This window comes from Harmonia axyridis, chromosome 4 (assembly GCF_914767665.1).
Source record: "Harmonia axyridis chromosome 4, icHarAxyr1.1, whole genome shotgun sequence".
Lineage (NCBI taxonomy): Eukaryota > Metazoa > Arthropoda > Insecta > Coleoptera > Coccinellidae > Harmonia > Harmonia axyridis.
In genome coordinates, this window is record NC_059504.1 from 35970952 (window position 1) to 35990152 (window position 19201).

General features: G+C 35.7%; 1 protein-coding gene across 3 annotated transcripts in view; it reads right to left on the reverse strand.

Moving 5' to 3' along the window:
* Positions 1–19201, reverse strand: part of LOC123677476 (cyclic nucleotide-gated cation channel alpha-3) — a 255400-nt gene that overhangs the window by 130023 nt on the left and 106176 nt on the right. For all 3 annotated transcript variants that reach the window (XM_045614013.1, XM_045614014.1, XM_045614011.1), the window contains exon 3: positions 7918–8088. In XM_045614013.1, coding sequence (XP_045469969.1) covers positions 7918–8088 — 171 coding nt within the window. The remainder of the gene's footprint in view (positions 1–7917; positions 8089–19201) is intronic.

Genomic DNA, 19201 nt, shown 5'->3' on the forward strand with positions numbered 1-19201 from the left:
CGTCTAATACTCGTTGCAGAAGGCAATTCCAACATTCTTGCGTTCCAAAACTCGCTCCTTCGTCGCTCGTTTTCGAATTTCGCATTCGTGTTGGAATAGAAGCCCATTCTGCAACTTGTTTTAGAATATACTATTATGGTTTAATGAGTTTAATCTAATGTAAATATCAAAATTATCATATTTTTGTGCCAAAATTTTCACTATTTGGTATATCTTCTTTTTTATATTAGAGAAATATTATTATATTTATTTCAACAATGAGGGGTCACAAATTCATTAAACAGTTTACTCAAAAAACTGAAAGACACCCTCGGAACTTCCACTCAAAATAAAATCCCAGCTAGACACGACTTCCAATTCATCAAAATGCAATTTCATTTCAAATCCAGTGACGTACTTCCCCCGAATTCCAAATTCCCCAACGCCTCCGAATTCGACTCTATCAGATCGGGGAGGAAGTTATGGAAAAACTTTCAGTATGTTTATGATTTTTCCCGCCATTATTCGGTAACAGATTATCCGGAAAAAATTAACTATACGATTGAGTACTCGGCTGAAAAATAATTAAATCAACATAAAGACCAACGTACGTTTCGGAATTTTTGTATTTTTCAATACAATATTGCCATATTAGAGTCTTAAAATTCAAAAAGAATACTGAATTCACAAACTGACAACTTGTATATAGATTTCACTAGATTATATTTGAGAGCACCGTTTAAAAACTGAAAAGAAAGTTTATCTCGTAAAATTTACGGAGATAGTATTCTCACAGAAGTCATAGATCTTATCTCTTACTCTTCTATGAAATAGATATGCAAATCATCATTCACAATTTAAGTAACAATTTTAGAGACTTCAATTTGATTTTCTGGGGGATGATGACACTAACCAATAAATGATAACTTTAAATTATTCAAGTTCAAATGATGAAGCAATCTGATATAAATATCAAATTTATGATATTATTGTACCAAAACCTCCGCCATTTGGTATTTATTTTTTATTTATATTAGCGAAATATAATTATATTTCAACAATGAGAGGTCACAAATTCATTAAACAGTTTACTCAAAAAACTGAAAGACACCCTCGAAACTTCCACCCAAAACAAAATCCCAGCCAGACACGACTTCCAATTCATCAAAATGCAATTTCATTTCAAATCCAGTGACGTACTTCCCCCGAATTACAAATTCCCCAGCGCCATTATTCGGTAACAGGTTATCCGGAAAAAATTAATTATACAAAAATATTAGGGATATTGGACACGATTTCATTCTATTGTTTAATTTGTAACAACGCCGACGTTTCGAAATAGTTCGTTTCGGCGTTGTTACAAATTGAACAATAGAATAAAATCGTGTCCAATATTTTCTTATTTATTAAATAACAATGGATGAAAAGATAACCAAGTAATAATTAATTATACGATTGAGTACTCGGCTAATAAATCGAATAACTAAATCAACAAAAAAACCGACGTATGTTTCGGAATTTTTCAATAGAATATTGCCTTATTGGTGTTTTAAAACTCAAAAAAATTTCTGAATTTACAAACTGACAACTTGTATATAGATTTCACTAAATTGTATTTGAGATCACCGTATAAGAACTGAAAAGAAAGTTTATCTCGTAAAATTTACGGAGATAGTATTCTCACAGAAGTCATAGATCTTCTCTCTTACTCTTCTGTGAAATAGATATGCAAATCATCATTCACAATTGAAGTAACAATTTGTGAGACTTCAATTTGATTTTCTGGAGGATGATGACACTAACCAATATGTGATAACTTTAAATTATTCAAGTTCAAATGATGAAGCAATCTGATATAAATATCGAAATTATGATATTATTGTACCAAAACCTCCACCATATGGCATTAATTTTTTTTTTATACTAGAGAAATATAATTATATTTCAACAATGAAGAATCACAAATTCATTAAACAGTTTACTCAAAAAACTGAAAGACACGCGCAAAACTTCCACTCAAAAGAAAATCCAAGCCAGACACGACTTCCAATTCATCAAAATGCAATTTCATTTCAAATCCAGTGACGTACTTCCCCCGAATTCCAAATTCCCCAACGCCTCCGAATCCAACTCTATCAGACCGGGGGGGAAGTTATGGAAAAACTTTCGGTTTGTTTATGATTTTCCGCGCCATTATTCGGAAACAGATTATCCGGCTCCGTGAGGCGACGGCAATCGGCCGACATCGGGGGGGTTGAGAAAATTGATTCCGCTCGAAGTCGAGCTACAAAGATACGACGGGCTTGCCCCGAAAGGGGGATGCTGTGCCGGCGGAAGCTTTCGATTTGTCGGAGTAATTCAAGGAAGCCGTCCCGAAATAGGGATGGCGCTAATTTGTGCTCATTCCGATATGGATTAGAGCGAGATATCTGTCGTGAACAAACCTGAGAGGTTGGATCTCGGCCAGGTCTGTTGTGCTAGCTATGAGGGGAAATGGTGTACTTGATAGGAATCGTGATAACCTTATAGTGCCTCGTCTTAACTGACCTTACCCAACCGAATCTAATGTAAACTTACCCATACTAACTGAATGTGACCTAACCTAGCGATATGTAATCTGAATTGGTCTAACCCTAACAAACCTGAAAGACTGAAACATAGTCTTGTCTATGAAATATTTTCAATTTTACTATACTGAAGTGATAGTACTCAGCACTTCGTGCTAACAGTTTATCGGGAATTTTTCTATTTCAACATCTATTTCATCGTCTATTCAAACATCTATTGATTGTGGAATGTTTTTAGATTGTATTCTGATGATGACCATGGGCCGAAACATATCGACACAATAAATTGATTCAGTAAAAATATACTGGAATAAGACCACACTTCCCCTAACATAAAGGGAATTTGGGATTTCTGGGCTGCATTGAATTAATTGGTGGAGTACATTTTCGACTGGAAAGACACAATGTGTTCAAATTGAAAATACAATTAGTTCATTTGATTCAGTTCTTTAAGGGGTGCCTCAGGGTACAAACTTGGTCTCTTTATGTAGTGTTAAACGATGTGGGTTGATCTGCCCGGGATCACATTGATCTTTTGATTAAGAATTATGATGAGAATAAACTTCAAATTCATCCATCCCATCCCTTTCTCTTTGTATTATTGATTGATACGAACTCTTTGTTCACTGTCAGATCTGTTTTCCTAGCTATAAGGGGAATGGTGAACATGAGAGGAATCGTGTTAACCTTATACTGCCTCATCTTAACTGACCTCACCTAACCGAATCTAATGTAAACTAACCCATACTAACTGAATGTGACCTAACCTAGCGATATGTAATCTAAATTGGTCTAACCCTGATAAACCTAAAAGACTGAAGCTTAGTCTTGTCTATGAAATATTTTCAGTTTTACCATTCTTAAAAGCGTGATAGCACACAGCAGTTCTTATTTTTTTTCGATATCCATGTTATCATCTGCATTGACCGATTTGACGAAGAGTTGGTGACAACATTAGGAAAATTTGGGATTTCTGGGCTGCATTGAATTGGTGGAGTACATTTTCTACTGGAAAGACACAATGTGTTCAAATTGAAAATACAATGATTTCATTTGATTCAGTTCTTTAGGGGGTGCCTCAGAGTACAAACTTGGTCTCTTTATGTAGCATAAAACGGTGTAAGATTGGTCTTCCCGGGGTCACAGTGATCATTTGTGTATGAATTATGATGAAAAAAAGTTCAAATCCATCAATCTCGCTCCGTTTCTCTTTATATTATTGATACGAACTCTTTGTTCACTGTCAGATCTCTTTTCCTAGCTATAAAGGAAATGGTGTACATGATATGAATCGTGATAACCTTATACTGACTCATCTTAACTGACCTCACCTAACCAAATTTAATGTAAACTTCCCATACTAACTGAATGTGACCAAACCTAACGATATGTAATCTAAATTGGTCTAACCCTAACAAAACTGAAAGACTGAAGCTTAGTCTTATCCATAAAATATATTGAGGTTTACTATACTATACACAAAATCTGGAGTGGTAACAATCGTCTCGACGTGTTTTTCTTCTTCTTAAGTATGTTATCATTTGCATTGGCCGATTTGACGAAGAGTTGGTGACAGCATCAGGGAAATATGAAATTTCTGGGTTGCATTGGAAGATTTTTTGGAAGACATTTCTGATTGGAAAGACACAATGTGTTCAAAATGAAGATAAATGAGTTCAGTTGTTTAGGGGGTGCCTCAGTGTTCAAACCTCATGTAGCGTAAAACGGGGTGAGATTGATCTGCCCGGGGTTGCATTAATCATTTGTGTTTGAATCGAATATATGCAGATACAACCAGCAACAATGTTGAATAGTTGAAGCACATTTAAATTGATTTTTTTTCAATAAACAAACGATGATACATTGAGTGCTATTAATTTGACCCTGCGAGGTCGAAAATGATCATTTTTCTCATAGGATTATAAGTTCTTCTATTCAATTATATAATCAGTGATAAGGTTTCACTCTTTGAACTTTAATAGAATAACTTCTTCTTCTTCTAGTTCCATCTACTATCGAAGGTTGGAACCCATCATAGCAATGCGGATTTTGTTAACCGCCGCTCCAAATAGTTCTGAGCTGCTGCATCCGAACCATTCTCTCAGGTTCTTGAGCCAGGAGAGTCTGCGTCTATCCACATTTCTTCTTTCTCTTATTCTGCCCTGTACAATGAGCTGCAGCAATCTGTGTCTTTGCCCTCTCATGACATGTCCCAAGTACTCCAATTTTCTTCTTTTGATAGTCAACAGCATTCCTGGTTCACTTCCAATTCTTCTGATTACTTCCACATTTGGCACTCTTTCCACCCATGATATTTGTAGGATTCTTCTGTAGCACCAGAATTCAAAGGCGGTCAGTCCATTTACATGAGTCCGTTTCAAGGTCCACGCCTCCATCCCATACAGAAGCGTGGAGAACACATAACACCGAAGCATCCTTCGACGTAGCGTCAACTTTATATCTCGACAACACAAGAACTTCTTAAGTTTAATAAAAGCGGTACGTGCAATCTCGATTCGGGTTTTTATTTCTTTAGTTCGGTCTATATCCGATGTTATCCATGTTCCCAAATACCTGTAGTTGTTAACTCTTTCTATTATCTCTTTTTCAATGACCAGGTGGGAGCTTGCAATTGTCGATTTAGTGATGACCATACATTTAGTTTTCTTTAAATTGATCTTGAGTCATTGCAACATGCATTGAGACGTTCCATCACGTTCTGTAAATCGCTTTCATTATCTGTCATTATTACTGTGTCATCTGCAAAACGCAAGTTATTCAGAATTTCTCCATTTATAGATATGTCCTCTACTGAATCGAACAGCGCTTCTTTGAATATTTCTTCACTATAGATGTTGAAAAGTAACGGGGATAACACACAACCTTGTCGGACTCCTCTCTGAATTTCAAACTCTCTGGTGCTCTGGTCTTCAACTCTCACTTTGGCAGTTTGAATAACTGAAGCGATTGAAAATTTGAAGAAATTTACGAATTATGATAAAAATAAAGTTTAAATTGATCAACTCACCCCGTTTCCCTTTATATCATTCATACGAGATATTCGTTATCTGCTAGATCTGTCGTCCTAGCTATAAGGAAAAGTGGTGTGCATGATAGAAATCGTGATAACCTTTTACGGCCCCATCTGAACTAACCTTACTCAACCGAATCTAATGTAAACTAACCCATTCTTATCGAAGGGGACCTAACCAAACGATATAAAATCTAAATGGGTCTAACCTTAACAAACATGAAAGACTGAAGTTTAATCTTGAATATAAAATCTCGTAATTTGCTATACTTGTGAGCTGAAGTCATGACACATTGGTCCTTGTGAAACGTTGCTGACAACATTAGAGGAATATGGAATTGACAAATCGAAGGTACGATGAGCTCATTTGTTTCAGTTCCTTCGGGGATGCCTCAGGGTGTGAAAATTGGTCCCTTCATATATATTATTTGTACTAAGTATTTGTTATCGATTCCGATCCCAAGCAGAATTATTTCGTATGCTGATGCAGTCTTCATTGAGGGTGAGACCTGGGCCAAGTTGGGTTCCCTGGCATGATTTGAGCATTAGTGTAGAATAAAGTCTATATAATATAAAAACTTGTCAGGAATGTGAATTGTTTATCATGGACGAAACCAAACTGAATATCTATATATTGGAAAACTGCGTTTATTCTCTTCTCTAATTCTGCAATATATTTTCTCATACACATCACTACATAAACAACATGTTGAATAAACTACGGAAGATAATGATGAAGTCCAAGTACCGCAAAAGTTTATGTGACCCAAATCTAACTCTTTATTTAGTATTGGTGCACCCTCATCTTTCGTTAGGTTTTCTTGTTTGCTTGCATCAATAATTGCTGGGTAGCACAATACATCCACCGCTACAGTTGAAGCGTCATTTTGGAATAAGTAAGGTCAAATCCCACCACCCCACAACAACCAAACAGTGACACGTTGAGGATGGATCGGTTTTTCAACAATCATTCTTGAATTTTCCGAGCCTCAAATGAGTTAATTCTGCCTATTAATATAACATTTAAATTTTAAATAGACCATGTATAAAGACATTGTGAGTGAATTCTTGTTCGGAGAATTTCATCTTCTGAATTGGATTGGAAGTAATATTCTTATACTTTCAATCTTTTATCCCTAGGTATTAGGTACTTCTGAATCTTTAACATCGAAGAGCACAACTGGAAACATTAAGGTAGGAACAACTTCTTGGTCTATTCAATTCTAATTATAAATGATCATTATATTCATTTCGTGTAAACGATAAGTGGTGAAAATCCAATCATGGGTTTTCAATAATTTATCGATATGTGTGATCAACTCATTAACAATTCGAAAATTGTCACTATATTCTGCAACGATTTTGCATGCTTCAATTCATGTTACGCTACTGGAATTTTCAAAGACGCGGTAATTTGTCAATTCATCGTATGTCATTGGTCGGGATGCGGATGCACGTATCTAGAGAAAGAAACAGAGAGTATTTTCTGAAAGATTTTCTATAATTATCGAGATTTCAGGAAAGATACGTAACTTGTTTTAGAATTCAGCCATTACTAGTTTAATCTGAGATTTAGAATTAAATTTATCGGCGAGAATTGTGTTGGGATTCTCGCACCTCCCGTGGGTTTGGAAAAACGGAAACCTCTCTTGAGATTGAAAAAAATTACGAGGGAGTACTTCCTTGCGATATAGAAGTTGGAATAGTGCGTACATTAAAACACTTTAGTTCCTGAAACTGAGAGAATACCTGCGTAATACCTGGCGTTATTACATCAACTTTGCTGAATGAGAATTGGAGTAATATAGCTTCCTGCAAAGATCTGGTGATGAGAAGGCTGAAAATAAACTACAGAAAAGGTTCCATCCTAATAGCACAGTAATTTATTAAAAACTGATTTAAAAGTTGAGTTTATATTTCAATATTATTTGTTTAGATTGAAAAGGGTCGATCTTTGTATATTTTAATTTGATTGAAATCGTAAAAACCTGGGTAGGAGTTTTGTTGCCAAATAAGCCAAACCACCCCTTGAAATCAGTCTTCAGAGACTCATGGGCAATTGTAACGCTTCAATTTTTCGAAAAGAATGGACTAGTATACAAAATAACTTATATTCAATCCAACACACGTGGTAGCAGGGATGTCAACCGCATATCAATCTCGCCCAGTAGTAATTCGAAATGCTCGGCTATTTGATAAATAGATCTCGCTCGATGATAGCCGAAATATTATCCAGAATATTGATAAGCCCGTTGTATATTATTATTTCATGATACCTGGACGCTATTAGCATAAACATCAATTGATGTAATCGATATTTGGGCCTGTGTAAATTCATACCTAGCAAGCTCTGCCTCGAAACTGACTTGAGCCTAGCATGGATGCTGTCTGTTGACTTATGATGGATTGCGATGGGCTGTGCCGATTGCACGGGAGATGCAACATTGAGCCTTGATCCACTTGAGTTCAAACGTTCTCCCACCATACAACCGCCGCCACTCGTGATGATACCTGAAATGTTAATAGTTCGGATTTATTGAAATATAGAGATTTTCGAAGATATGAAAAGGCATCCAATGCATAGAAATAAAGGCAGAAACATACTTGGTAGACGCAGACCGACGCGACGTTATGCACGGAAATCTGGAGCACTGGTTTCCTTATAAGTGAACATAAAGGGTGTTTTTTTTTAGAGCTATAGAACTTCAAATTGCAATAAAACAACGATGGATTCTTCGATTGACATGAATTTTATTTATCCGTGAGATAATCTTGTGGCATTACATTTTGAATATGATTTCTGGAATATGATCACCAATGCTGGCTCGGATGTAGTCCAATCTGGACGTCCAATTTTCGATGACTTTTTCCAACATTTGTGGTCGCATATTGGCAATAACACGGCGAATGTTGTCTTCCAAATGGTCAAGGGTTTGTGGCTTATCCGCATAGACCAATGACTTTACATAGCCCCACAGAAAGTAGTCTAGCGGTGTTAAATCACAAGATCTTGGAAGCCAATTCACAGGTCCAAAACGTGAAATTAGGCGGCCACCAAACGTGCTTTCAATAAATCGATTGTGGCACGAGCTATGTGACATGTTGCGCCGTCTTGTTGGAACCACAGCTCCTGGACATCATGGTTGTTCAATTCAGGAATGAAAAAGTTAGTAATCATGGCTTTATACCGATCACCATTGACTGTAACGTTCTGGCCATCATCGTTCTGAAGTCTAAAGACTCTTACCCAATGTACTTAAGTCCTTAGAACAAACACAATACAATTTGCTCGATTTGAAGTCAGCATTTTAATATGAAAAGCATATTTCCTTATTAGTGAGTTCTTTCAATCTGAACAGGTTACAACGAATTCCTGCGAGCAATTTACAAAATACATCTACATGCTGTTGCCATAAAGAGTCTCATCAAAAATCTTGTCGAACGGACCTGTTGAATTGATCTATTTCAGACTTTCATCAGTAAACTTTTATTCAAATATTCAGTTGTATTTTTGAGTGTGAAACTGATATAGGCAGTATTAGAAATGTTCAAAAATAGACGATTGCTATCAAGCTATTTAAATAAACTATGTAAATGCAATTTTGTTTTTCCCCTAGCTCCATTCATAGTTCGGTCAGAACACAGCAATGTACTTAATTGTATGTATGTAATAATCCACAACGACAGGCAACCTCAAAGCCCCCTTTCCCTAGCTGTGCCAGAGGGTTATGTTTATTGGGAGGGATCGAATCGTTTTTATCAAAAAAAAAAAAAAATTACCAGAATTATTTGCCACATAATTTTTTTCCCGGCCGAAGAAACAGTAAAATTTCAGACACAATTTCCAGTTTCAAAATGTAAAAAAAAAATTTCAAGCGAATTATGCAACACAAAACCAACGAGGAGAGCCACTCAGCGAAAAATCCTAGAAATTCTCCCCAGGCCAATTATTCTGCCTCGGTGCCGCGATACAAAACAGAAGTGTAGGCGAGAAAATTAGAGGGATTTCAATGATTTTATTCAGCCGCCACTGGGGCATTTCCTGGCGATAGGTGGTGGGGCACGTCCGCAGAGGAACGTGAGGGAAAGTCTCTGCATTAAACGCAGAAATAGGTCACGGAAAATATCGGATTATACGCGTATTAGGTATGTGCCCTCCCCCCACGCACTACCTATGTTCACCGCCATATTCATAACAGTAAAACTGAATGTGGAATTTTAATTGCCAGTATGTTGGTGCAATGAGAACGGTTTTCGAAAAGATCAAAAGGTGGATGAGTCTCGCTGGAGATCCAACGGTAATATCAACATTGCGGTAAAAAGCGTTTTGCTGCTATTGTGGAATTTGTTACGTATTCTATAATGAGAGTTCTTTAGGAAACTAGCTATAGTTATTGTTAATATGATATTCGAAAACACCCAAAGGAAATTAAAACACGAGAACAAAATCAGGAAGTAATATTTGCGCCTAAGATATTGAGAATAATCAGGCTTCACCGATTATTTAAATTCAAAAAGCAAATAATTAACAGTAATAATATTAATGATGATTAATGATAAAAATATTTTATATTGATCAGAACAAAGAATATGTTCAACAAATTCAAGGCACATTGAAACAAAAACCAAATATGTTTTCCGAAATACTGAGAAAATACAACATGGAAATATGATATTTATTACTCCCAAAGGATATTCCATAGAATTCTGAATGAAAATAAGAGAAAAAAATGAAGAATTTATATTTGGCCGAAGATATTGAGAATTTTCAGGCAGATCAACTGGCTACACCGATTCTTAAAATTAGCAAGCGAATTGGATTTACTATCCACTAAATAGTTACTTCCAAAGTTGAAGTTCAATACAATACTCATTAAAGCCAGTGCAAGCACTGGTTACCTGACTCAAAATCAATGTTGAAGGCTGACAGCAAATTTAACGGTGAGATCTCAATACGTAGAATGTACCATCTACTCGAGCTATACCATATGCCAGTATTATACTATGTACCATCTATCAGAACTGCATCAGAAATTTACCACTATGTACCAGAAAATCAGTACCATAAACTCGAACCATACTATATACCAGAATTCACACTAGAATTCCTGAACGTAACCAGGCACAAAAATTCCAGACTGTTACCAGGCACTAGAATTCTCAACGTTATCCAGTCACTAAAATTCCTTAACTTCAACCAGGCACTAGAATGCTCAAAGATATCCAGGCACTAGAACCCTCTCAGTTGTTGTTCGAGGGAAAAGGATCTTCTTGCTATTTTTCGTGTAAGTCCAACAGTTATTCGAACTAATCACCGTGAAGCGAATCATCTCAGATCTTCAGGGTAAATCCAATACAAGAGATGGGCCTTGTGGAATGAAATTTTCATAATCACGTATAAAACGTATTTACCAGAAGTATTCAGAATACCATAAACCAAACAGGGAATTATCCAAATTAGAGAAATAATCGCCTACTACAAGGATGATTCTAGATCATATATTCTCCAATTCAGTAAAATTTTTTCCAACAGCTCTCTATCTCAAAATTATCTCAAACCGCCGATAACCTCTTTTGACAATTTCCCTAACCACAGACTATACCAGTTGTCAAACGAAACTTCTCACACAGAAGAAAAATAATAAGAAGAAATCCAAATATTTCAAAATAATGATATTCGACCTTATTTATTCGGAAATAATAATATATTCAAATGTATATTGATACGGAATATTCCAAGCTGAATTAACAATCAACCTCCAGAGGGCGCATTACCAATCGAAATATCAAGTGGTGTAAAATCTAACCGTTACAAAGTCCAAAATTTTCAACAACAGAGACCACTGTCCTTCCACCGAAATATTTAACATAGCAGATCGTTTAGCCTCTCGTTGTATCTAAAGACATTGCTTGAAAAATAGGATAATTACTACACAGCAGAAAGGAGGCTGCAAGAATCATTTTCACATGGCTGGATGACAATATTTTGGAATATACAAGCATGAGCCAATTACAATAAACTTTTTAAAGTATGCAAATTTAACTACTAAGCAGTTTCCAATTAGCAGAGGAATTTTCCAGGGAGATTCTGTTTCTGTTTGGCGCTGAAACCCTCTCTCTAACGACTGAACGCTACTGAATCAGGAATTTTAGCTCCTTATCCAAAATGTTTCCTCTCTTCCTTTCGATTGTAACCAAGCTCATAACATGAAATATTTTGGCCATAAAAATCAAAGTGCATATTCATTCGCGAATTCAACAAAATACGCTTGTAAAATAGCTCCTTCAGCACGTTCAATATGCTCCTTCTTTCTTCAATCGCAAAATAGCGAATATTTTTTATCTCATAAAATCTTGGACTTCCCAGGAAGCAATTGAGAACGCACACTATTTGAATCTTCTAAAATATTAGTATGTTGGTGCAATGAGGACGGTTTTCGAAAAGATCAAAAGGTGGATGTGTCTCGCTGGAGATCCAACGGTAATATCAACATTCCGGTAAAAAACGGTTTGCTATTGTGGAATTTGTGACGTATTCTATGTTGGGAGTTGGTTCAGGAAACTATCTATAGTTTAAGGAAAGAATATTAATCGCGTTGAGACGTTGAGAGTGTATCATTAAAGCGCAAATCAATTTTACGCTTTTTCGGATGCTATGATTAACCATCACCACATTTATCAGAAGGCGGACATAATTTCAATTCCAATTACAAAATACTCCATATTGAAAATAAAAGTACCCGTTTGAATCTACTAGAATCACTAGAGATTAACAGGTACAATTCTAGACATATTTTGCTAAATTCCCAAACAGATGTAAATAAGTCACCGCTTTTGAACATCTTTAAGTGAAAATTTTTGGAAATTCCAAATTGCATCAAATAAAGTAATATAGTACCCCGAACCGAGAAGACCGTTGACCCATCAAAGAATCCATAAATTAACATTTTATTGCTTCATAGTCACTCTCATTTTTGTGTATATATAGCTGAAATTGTATTTCAAAATTCAACACTTTGCAATGTAACCTTGATGAAGCCGCTTAGACGGCGAAACAATTGTCGGAAATGAATAAAATCTGTGGAAAGTAGTAAGTGTTTACATTTTATTTTTTACCAAATCATTGGGCCGTATTCATAAAACTAAAGAATATCCTTGTAAGTATAAGGTAGAAGTATAAGGTTTTGAATTGAAGAAAAAGGTAAGAGTATAAGCATTTCCTTTTTTTCGTATTCATAATGATAACCTCATACTTGCAATAATATCCTCCAAGAATAAGTAAATGGTTGTTGGCATGTTGGCTTGTGACTGTGCCGCGGCTGGTGTCAACATGTTTTTGATGATTTTTTTATTGACGGTATTTCTTTCGCATCGGTGTTATTTGAGTACATTACTTCGATCAGAGAAAATGAATTCGTCAAGCAGTGAAAGTACAGAAAAAGATAATGCTACAGACGAACTGCAGTTCATAGCAGATGAAATTGCCAATGCCCCCGTGATATTGGAAAAATCTCAAATACCAAAAATAAAAGCTAGAAAGGATGAGACTAATAGAAATATTACCAGGAACTACGAGGTGACATTTGGTAAAGCACTGAATGTGAAAGGCTGTTTAAAGAAAATAAACAATATAAAAGGAAACTTACACCTAGTTCTTGACCAATATCTTTCTGATACCCAGGATCACTGAGATAGCGTGAACATATCTGCATTTTTAGGACGGATGATAACGCACCTCCTCGAGTTTCAGCATTATTTATTCCCAAAAATCTGTTAGCAAGCCATTGCACATTTTTCCCCTTGAAACCGAGATAATTTTTTGTAATCACGAACAGGTGTTGATAAACGCTCTTTGTAGTGTTTAATCTCTCTCAGTTCCACAACATCTGCGATCGCTACAACTGATCATTATACGACTGAGTCTGCTACTGACCACACTCGAAATTATTGAAGGATAACCTTTTCATTTGGAGTAAAAGTTAACGTTTATGAATAACCAAATACTTTTTGTGAAGGATATGCTCATACCCTATTAGTATAAGGTTTTACTCGGAATATTATGGATGCGAGATGAAGGATTTTCTTTATATTCTGAAAGTATAAGCATAACTTTTTTTTATGAATACGGCCCATTATGATTTTCCACCAAGTAAGGACTGAATCAATTAAAAGCCATGATAGAAAGGTTATATTGCATCACGTGGTCGGATTTCACAGTCCTGTTTCAGTGACATCTATTCCAAACAGAACTGGCATCTGAAGCTTCATATGTTAAGTTCAAGATTAGACATTTAACATTAAGGATTGTTTATTTACTGCTGAACGTGTGACAATAATTTTGAAAACTTACTACAAAAAATTATGATTATGTAGTACCTACTTTAGTGAAAAAGACTGGATCTGTACTAATGTCATCAGGCCCTTACATCATCGAAATGCACGCTCGACCGAAAATATTGCTACTGTAAGTGAAAGTGTTGAAGAAGATCCAAATTCATCCATTCCTCGGCGCGCACAATATTTGGGCCTCCCTCGCGGCACGCTATGGCTTATTACATCTGGATTTGCATCCCCATCCTTATAAGATTCAGTTGACACAAGAACTAAAGCCAGATGGCTATGAAATGCTTTGAATATATGCCGATTGGGTGCTTGAATATCAACGTTTCAATGAAGATATTTGGGATCATAGTTTCTTCAGCAGGGAAGCAAATTTTTCACTCGGTGGCTAATAAAACAAGGCGAATTGTCTTGTGTGCAATTTGGTCTGGTAGAGTGATTGGCCTCTTTTTGAAAATGAATAAGGTGTCACTCAATTGTCTATTCTCACGCTATAGCCAAATGATTACAGATTTGTTTGACCTGATTAATGTAGAATTGAAAGAGATGAGGTTCCAACAATATGGCGCAATAAGCCACTCAAAACGTCGATGATATGAATTGGTCACCAAGGTCTTGCGATTTATCTCACCTTTGGATATTTTTTGTGGAGTTATGCAAAATATCTTGTTCATGCCGATATATAATGCCCGAAATGTGCTAGCAAGTCATCGAAATTCAATGATGTTCTATTCCACACGTTTACTTTCGAAACTACTATAAGAAACTTGATAAGTAGGAAATATTACACGATAGATCAGCGCAACTAATTGCATTTTTTTTGGTTCCTATTGAATTATCGTAAGTAATTGCAGAAGTGCATCAAAATTACCGATAATTTTGCATGACAGCGTGTTGTCATGAAAACTGCATGAGTTCATAATTTTCTCCAAAAATGAAAATGACCGAATGCAGTTTTTCAAAGAAAACACGCTGGAATGCGAAATTATCCGGTCATTTTGATGCACGAGTGTAACGCGGGGGAATATTTCCCGAATAAACCATTACATCACTTGTCAAACTGATGTAGAATGGAATTGCCATAGATTCGAACTGTGTAAGATGCATAGAAACTATGCATCTATGAACAGAACAATTATCGCAGTGCAGTTCCGCTTCCTACAATGCAATTATCATAAGTAATTGCACAAGTGCATCAAAATTACCGATAATTTTGCATGACAGCGTGTTGTCATAAAAACTGCATGAGTTCATTCTCATTTTTGGAGAAAGAGCCCGACACTGAAGGTGGAGGGCTCTTTCTCCAAAAATGAAAATGACCGAATGCAGTTTTTCGAAGAAAACACGCTGGAATGCGAAATTATCCGGTCATTTTGATGCACGAGTGTAATTCGGGGGAATATTTCCCGAATAAACTGTTACATTACCTGTCAAACTGATTTAGAATGGAATTGCCATAGATTCGAACTGTGTAAGATGCATAGAAACTATGCATCTATGAACAGAACAATTATCGCAGTGCAGTTTCGCTTTCTACAATGCAATTATCGCTGTAATTTTCGATAATTGTTCTCCAGATACATAGAATTTTTGACAGGAGGGAAATATTCGCTGTAATTTTCGATAATTGTTCTCCATATACATAGAATTTTTGACAGGAGGAAAATATTCGATAATATCTAGTATGCGACGAAGATCTACAAGACCCACAAATCTGTGGATAAATCTCATTCGCCGACTCTGAACAGCCCGTTTTGCAAACGCCTCATTTCTATGCTCCCACCTAATATCTTATTAATATTAATAACAATGATAATTAGTATGCGCCACGGATCTATTTTCCTCAAGGATCTAACTTGTACACAAATCTTTGGCTGTCTCTCCTTTAGCGACTCTGGTATACCCACTTCGGGAAAACCTATTTCTGGACTACCACATATCTATATTTCCGTTTGATGCACACTAATAATTAACAGTTATAATATTAATAATGATTCATGATGAAAATATTTTATATTGATCAGAACAAAGAATACGTTCAAAAAATTTTAGGCACATTGAAAGACTGAGAAAATACAACATGAAAATATGATATTTGAAAACTTCCAGAGGAAAGTCCATAGAAGTCCAAGTGAAAATACGACAAAAAAAATTAGGAATTTATATTTGGCCAAAGATATTGCGAATTTTCAGGCAGATCAACTGTCTACACCGATTTCTTGAAATTCCCAAGCGAATTGTATAAGAAGTTCAATTTTTCCAGCAACAGAGACCACCTATCTCCCACCGAAGGATTTTCATAACATAGCGGATCGGACATGATACATGTCTACCAATAATATACAAAATCATCACATCATGTTTAGCATCTCGTCGTATCTATAGACATAGCTTAAAAATAAAATAATAACTACACCGCAGAAAGTATGCTGCAAGAATCATTTTCACATGGCTGGGTGACAATATTTTGGAAATATACAAGATCGAGCCAATTATAATAAACTTCCTGAAGTATGCAAATTTAACTACTAAGCAGTTTTCAATTAGCAGAGGAATTTTTCAGGGGAATTCTGCTTCTGCTTGGGGCTGAAACTCTCTCTCTTTCTAACGACTGAACGCTACTGAATCAGGAATTTTAGCTCCGTATCCAAAATGTTTCCTCTTGATGATAATTATAGAAACGTACCATATTTTTTGTCAATTCCCACCCTTTCTTTCAATTATAACCCAGCATGGAATATTTTGGCCATAAAATAAAAGTGCATATTCTTTCGCGAGTTCAGCAAAATACGCTAGTAAAATAGTTCATTCAAACACGTTGAACATATTCCTTCTTCCTTCAATCGCAAAATATTGAATATTCTTCCTCTTATAAAATGTTGGACTCTTCAGGAAGAAAATCAAACCTTACACCATTCTTCAATAACTCACTCACAACGCATTTCTATATTAGGAATACCTATATTTTTTTGACAGTTTGACTGAATTATCTCTAACGAAATCGATTTAACATCGAAATTACAATATGATGGTAATAATTGACGTGTGCTGAATTTTGATAAGATTGGAAGTAAGATGTCTAAAATTCAGGTGTATCAACTGATTAGCTTTTGTTTTGCCAGTTTTGAGAATATTAGATAAGCTTCGTTATGTCAACTGTAGGTGACGCTATCAACAAATTAATATTCTTGTAATTTATTATTTATGACTTTTGTGCCATTATGGACCTATATATGTATATCTTTCATTATAGTTATGATCTATGGAAGCAATTCTTGTAATTGAAATACCAATAAACTCTCTCTCTATTTCAAATATTTGAATTCATTCCAGTAAACGTTTAGTGTTTTGTTTCACGACTTTTCACGATCATACTCGGTTACACATCGCTTTTGATTGGTCAGTATCGGGTTTTAATTAATGTATCCAATCAAAATCAACGGAAAAAGATAGAAATGACAAGTATGACATTGCGGCGCCGCCACGAACTAAAACTAATATTTTCAATTTGGTTGAATGTCATTCCATTCAAAAATTGACGAGTGCATTCACCATGTTTTTAGACATCTTAATTGGAAGTGTGACGTCTGTGTAGACAACCACAAATTGAAAAATATAACTGAATATTTCCCTCCTGCCAAAAATTCTATGTAAATGGAGAACAATTTCCGAAAATTACAGCAATAATTGCATTGTAGGAAGCGAAATAGCCCTGCGATAATTGTAATGTTCATAGATGCATAGTTTCTATGCATCTTACACAGTTCTAATCTATGGCAATTCCATTCTACATCAATTTGACGAGTAATGTAAAAGTTTATTCGGGAAATATTCCCCCGAATTACACTCGTGCATCAAAATGACCGAATAATTTCGCATTCCAGCGTGTTTTCTTTGAAAATCTGCATTCGGTCATTTTCATTTTTGGAGAAAGAAATGAAAATGAACTCATGCAGTTTTCATGACAACACGCTGTCATGCAAAATTATCGGTAATTTTGATGCACATGAGCAATTACTTACGAAAACAATGCTGTAATGAGTTCATTACAGCACTGTTTTTAGAACTGTAATGAACTCATTACGATACTGAAATTGAGAAACAATTATTAGCGTGTTAAGCTGGCGTACAGATGTATGAAAACTAGTTTTCGATAATTGTCGAACAAACTGTAATGACGGGACACTCCCACCCCCGCAAGCAAACATACACTCAGAAACAAATGATACAATTAAAATTAAAATAAAATTACAAACATTTAAATTTTGTGTCGGGAAAATAAATTTAGGATGTTATGGTATATAGCGCTTAAACCTAAACAATCAGTTCTAAGATTAATGTTTTCAGTCAATTGAATTTGCACCATCTCCCCATTTTCCGCCTAAACCAATTGGACACCCTATCCAAAACTATTGTTTCTCAAACTTAAAAATCGTGTCCAGTACTAAAGTGATGTGAAGCCAAAGCTGTTTTGTTTGCTTTGGCCTAATTGTGATTTTCACAATCATTTTTGTGTTGTCCTATTCTCAATTTTGAATATTGTTTAGTCTGGCCTATCTATGAAAAAAGTAAAAAAGTATTTCAGAAAAGCTACCGTTTTAATATGTCAAAATACACTTTTATAGCTATTCAAAAACGAAACGGCAGAAGATTATTGCGGTGGTGGAGTAGTGGCAGATATTTTCAAAATTAAAAAAAAATTGTTTCGAAAGTATTTTAGGGAACTTGAAATTCATATAAGTATATCCTTTGAAGTTTCAGAAGTTTAAACTTTTGAAGGCACACCGGTACGTCGGTTTCTTCGACCTGGCAGACAGTAAAATCTTTCTCCTCCGCGAATATGAAAATTCAGGTTGATCCAGATTTTAGATCAATAACTTTGGCGTCGAATAGAACAGCTGTTTTCACAACTGTTGAGAATTTTTTCAAATACTGGCGTCGTGCACGGATTCACGCCGACTGATATCAACGCTCGTAATTATTTCTTTGATGTCACATATCGCTTGAGCATTACGGTTATACTTTATACTTGTTTCTACGGTTTATGTATTCGTTACCGCTTTTGAAACTTCTATGTGAGTGCAATCAATCGCTCTAATTGCTGTTGGGAAAATGTACTTGCTTTGCCCTAATTCCTTAGCCTGCCCAATTTCAGAGGTAGTGGGGAATTTCATCCACCGATCGGCGTTCTCAGTAATTTTATTAACGACAGCGCTAACAGTTAACGACAACATACTTTTTGATACACCTTGTTCCTCTCCGATTCCACCTTGATACCCTGAAT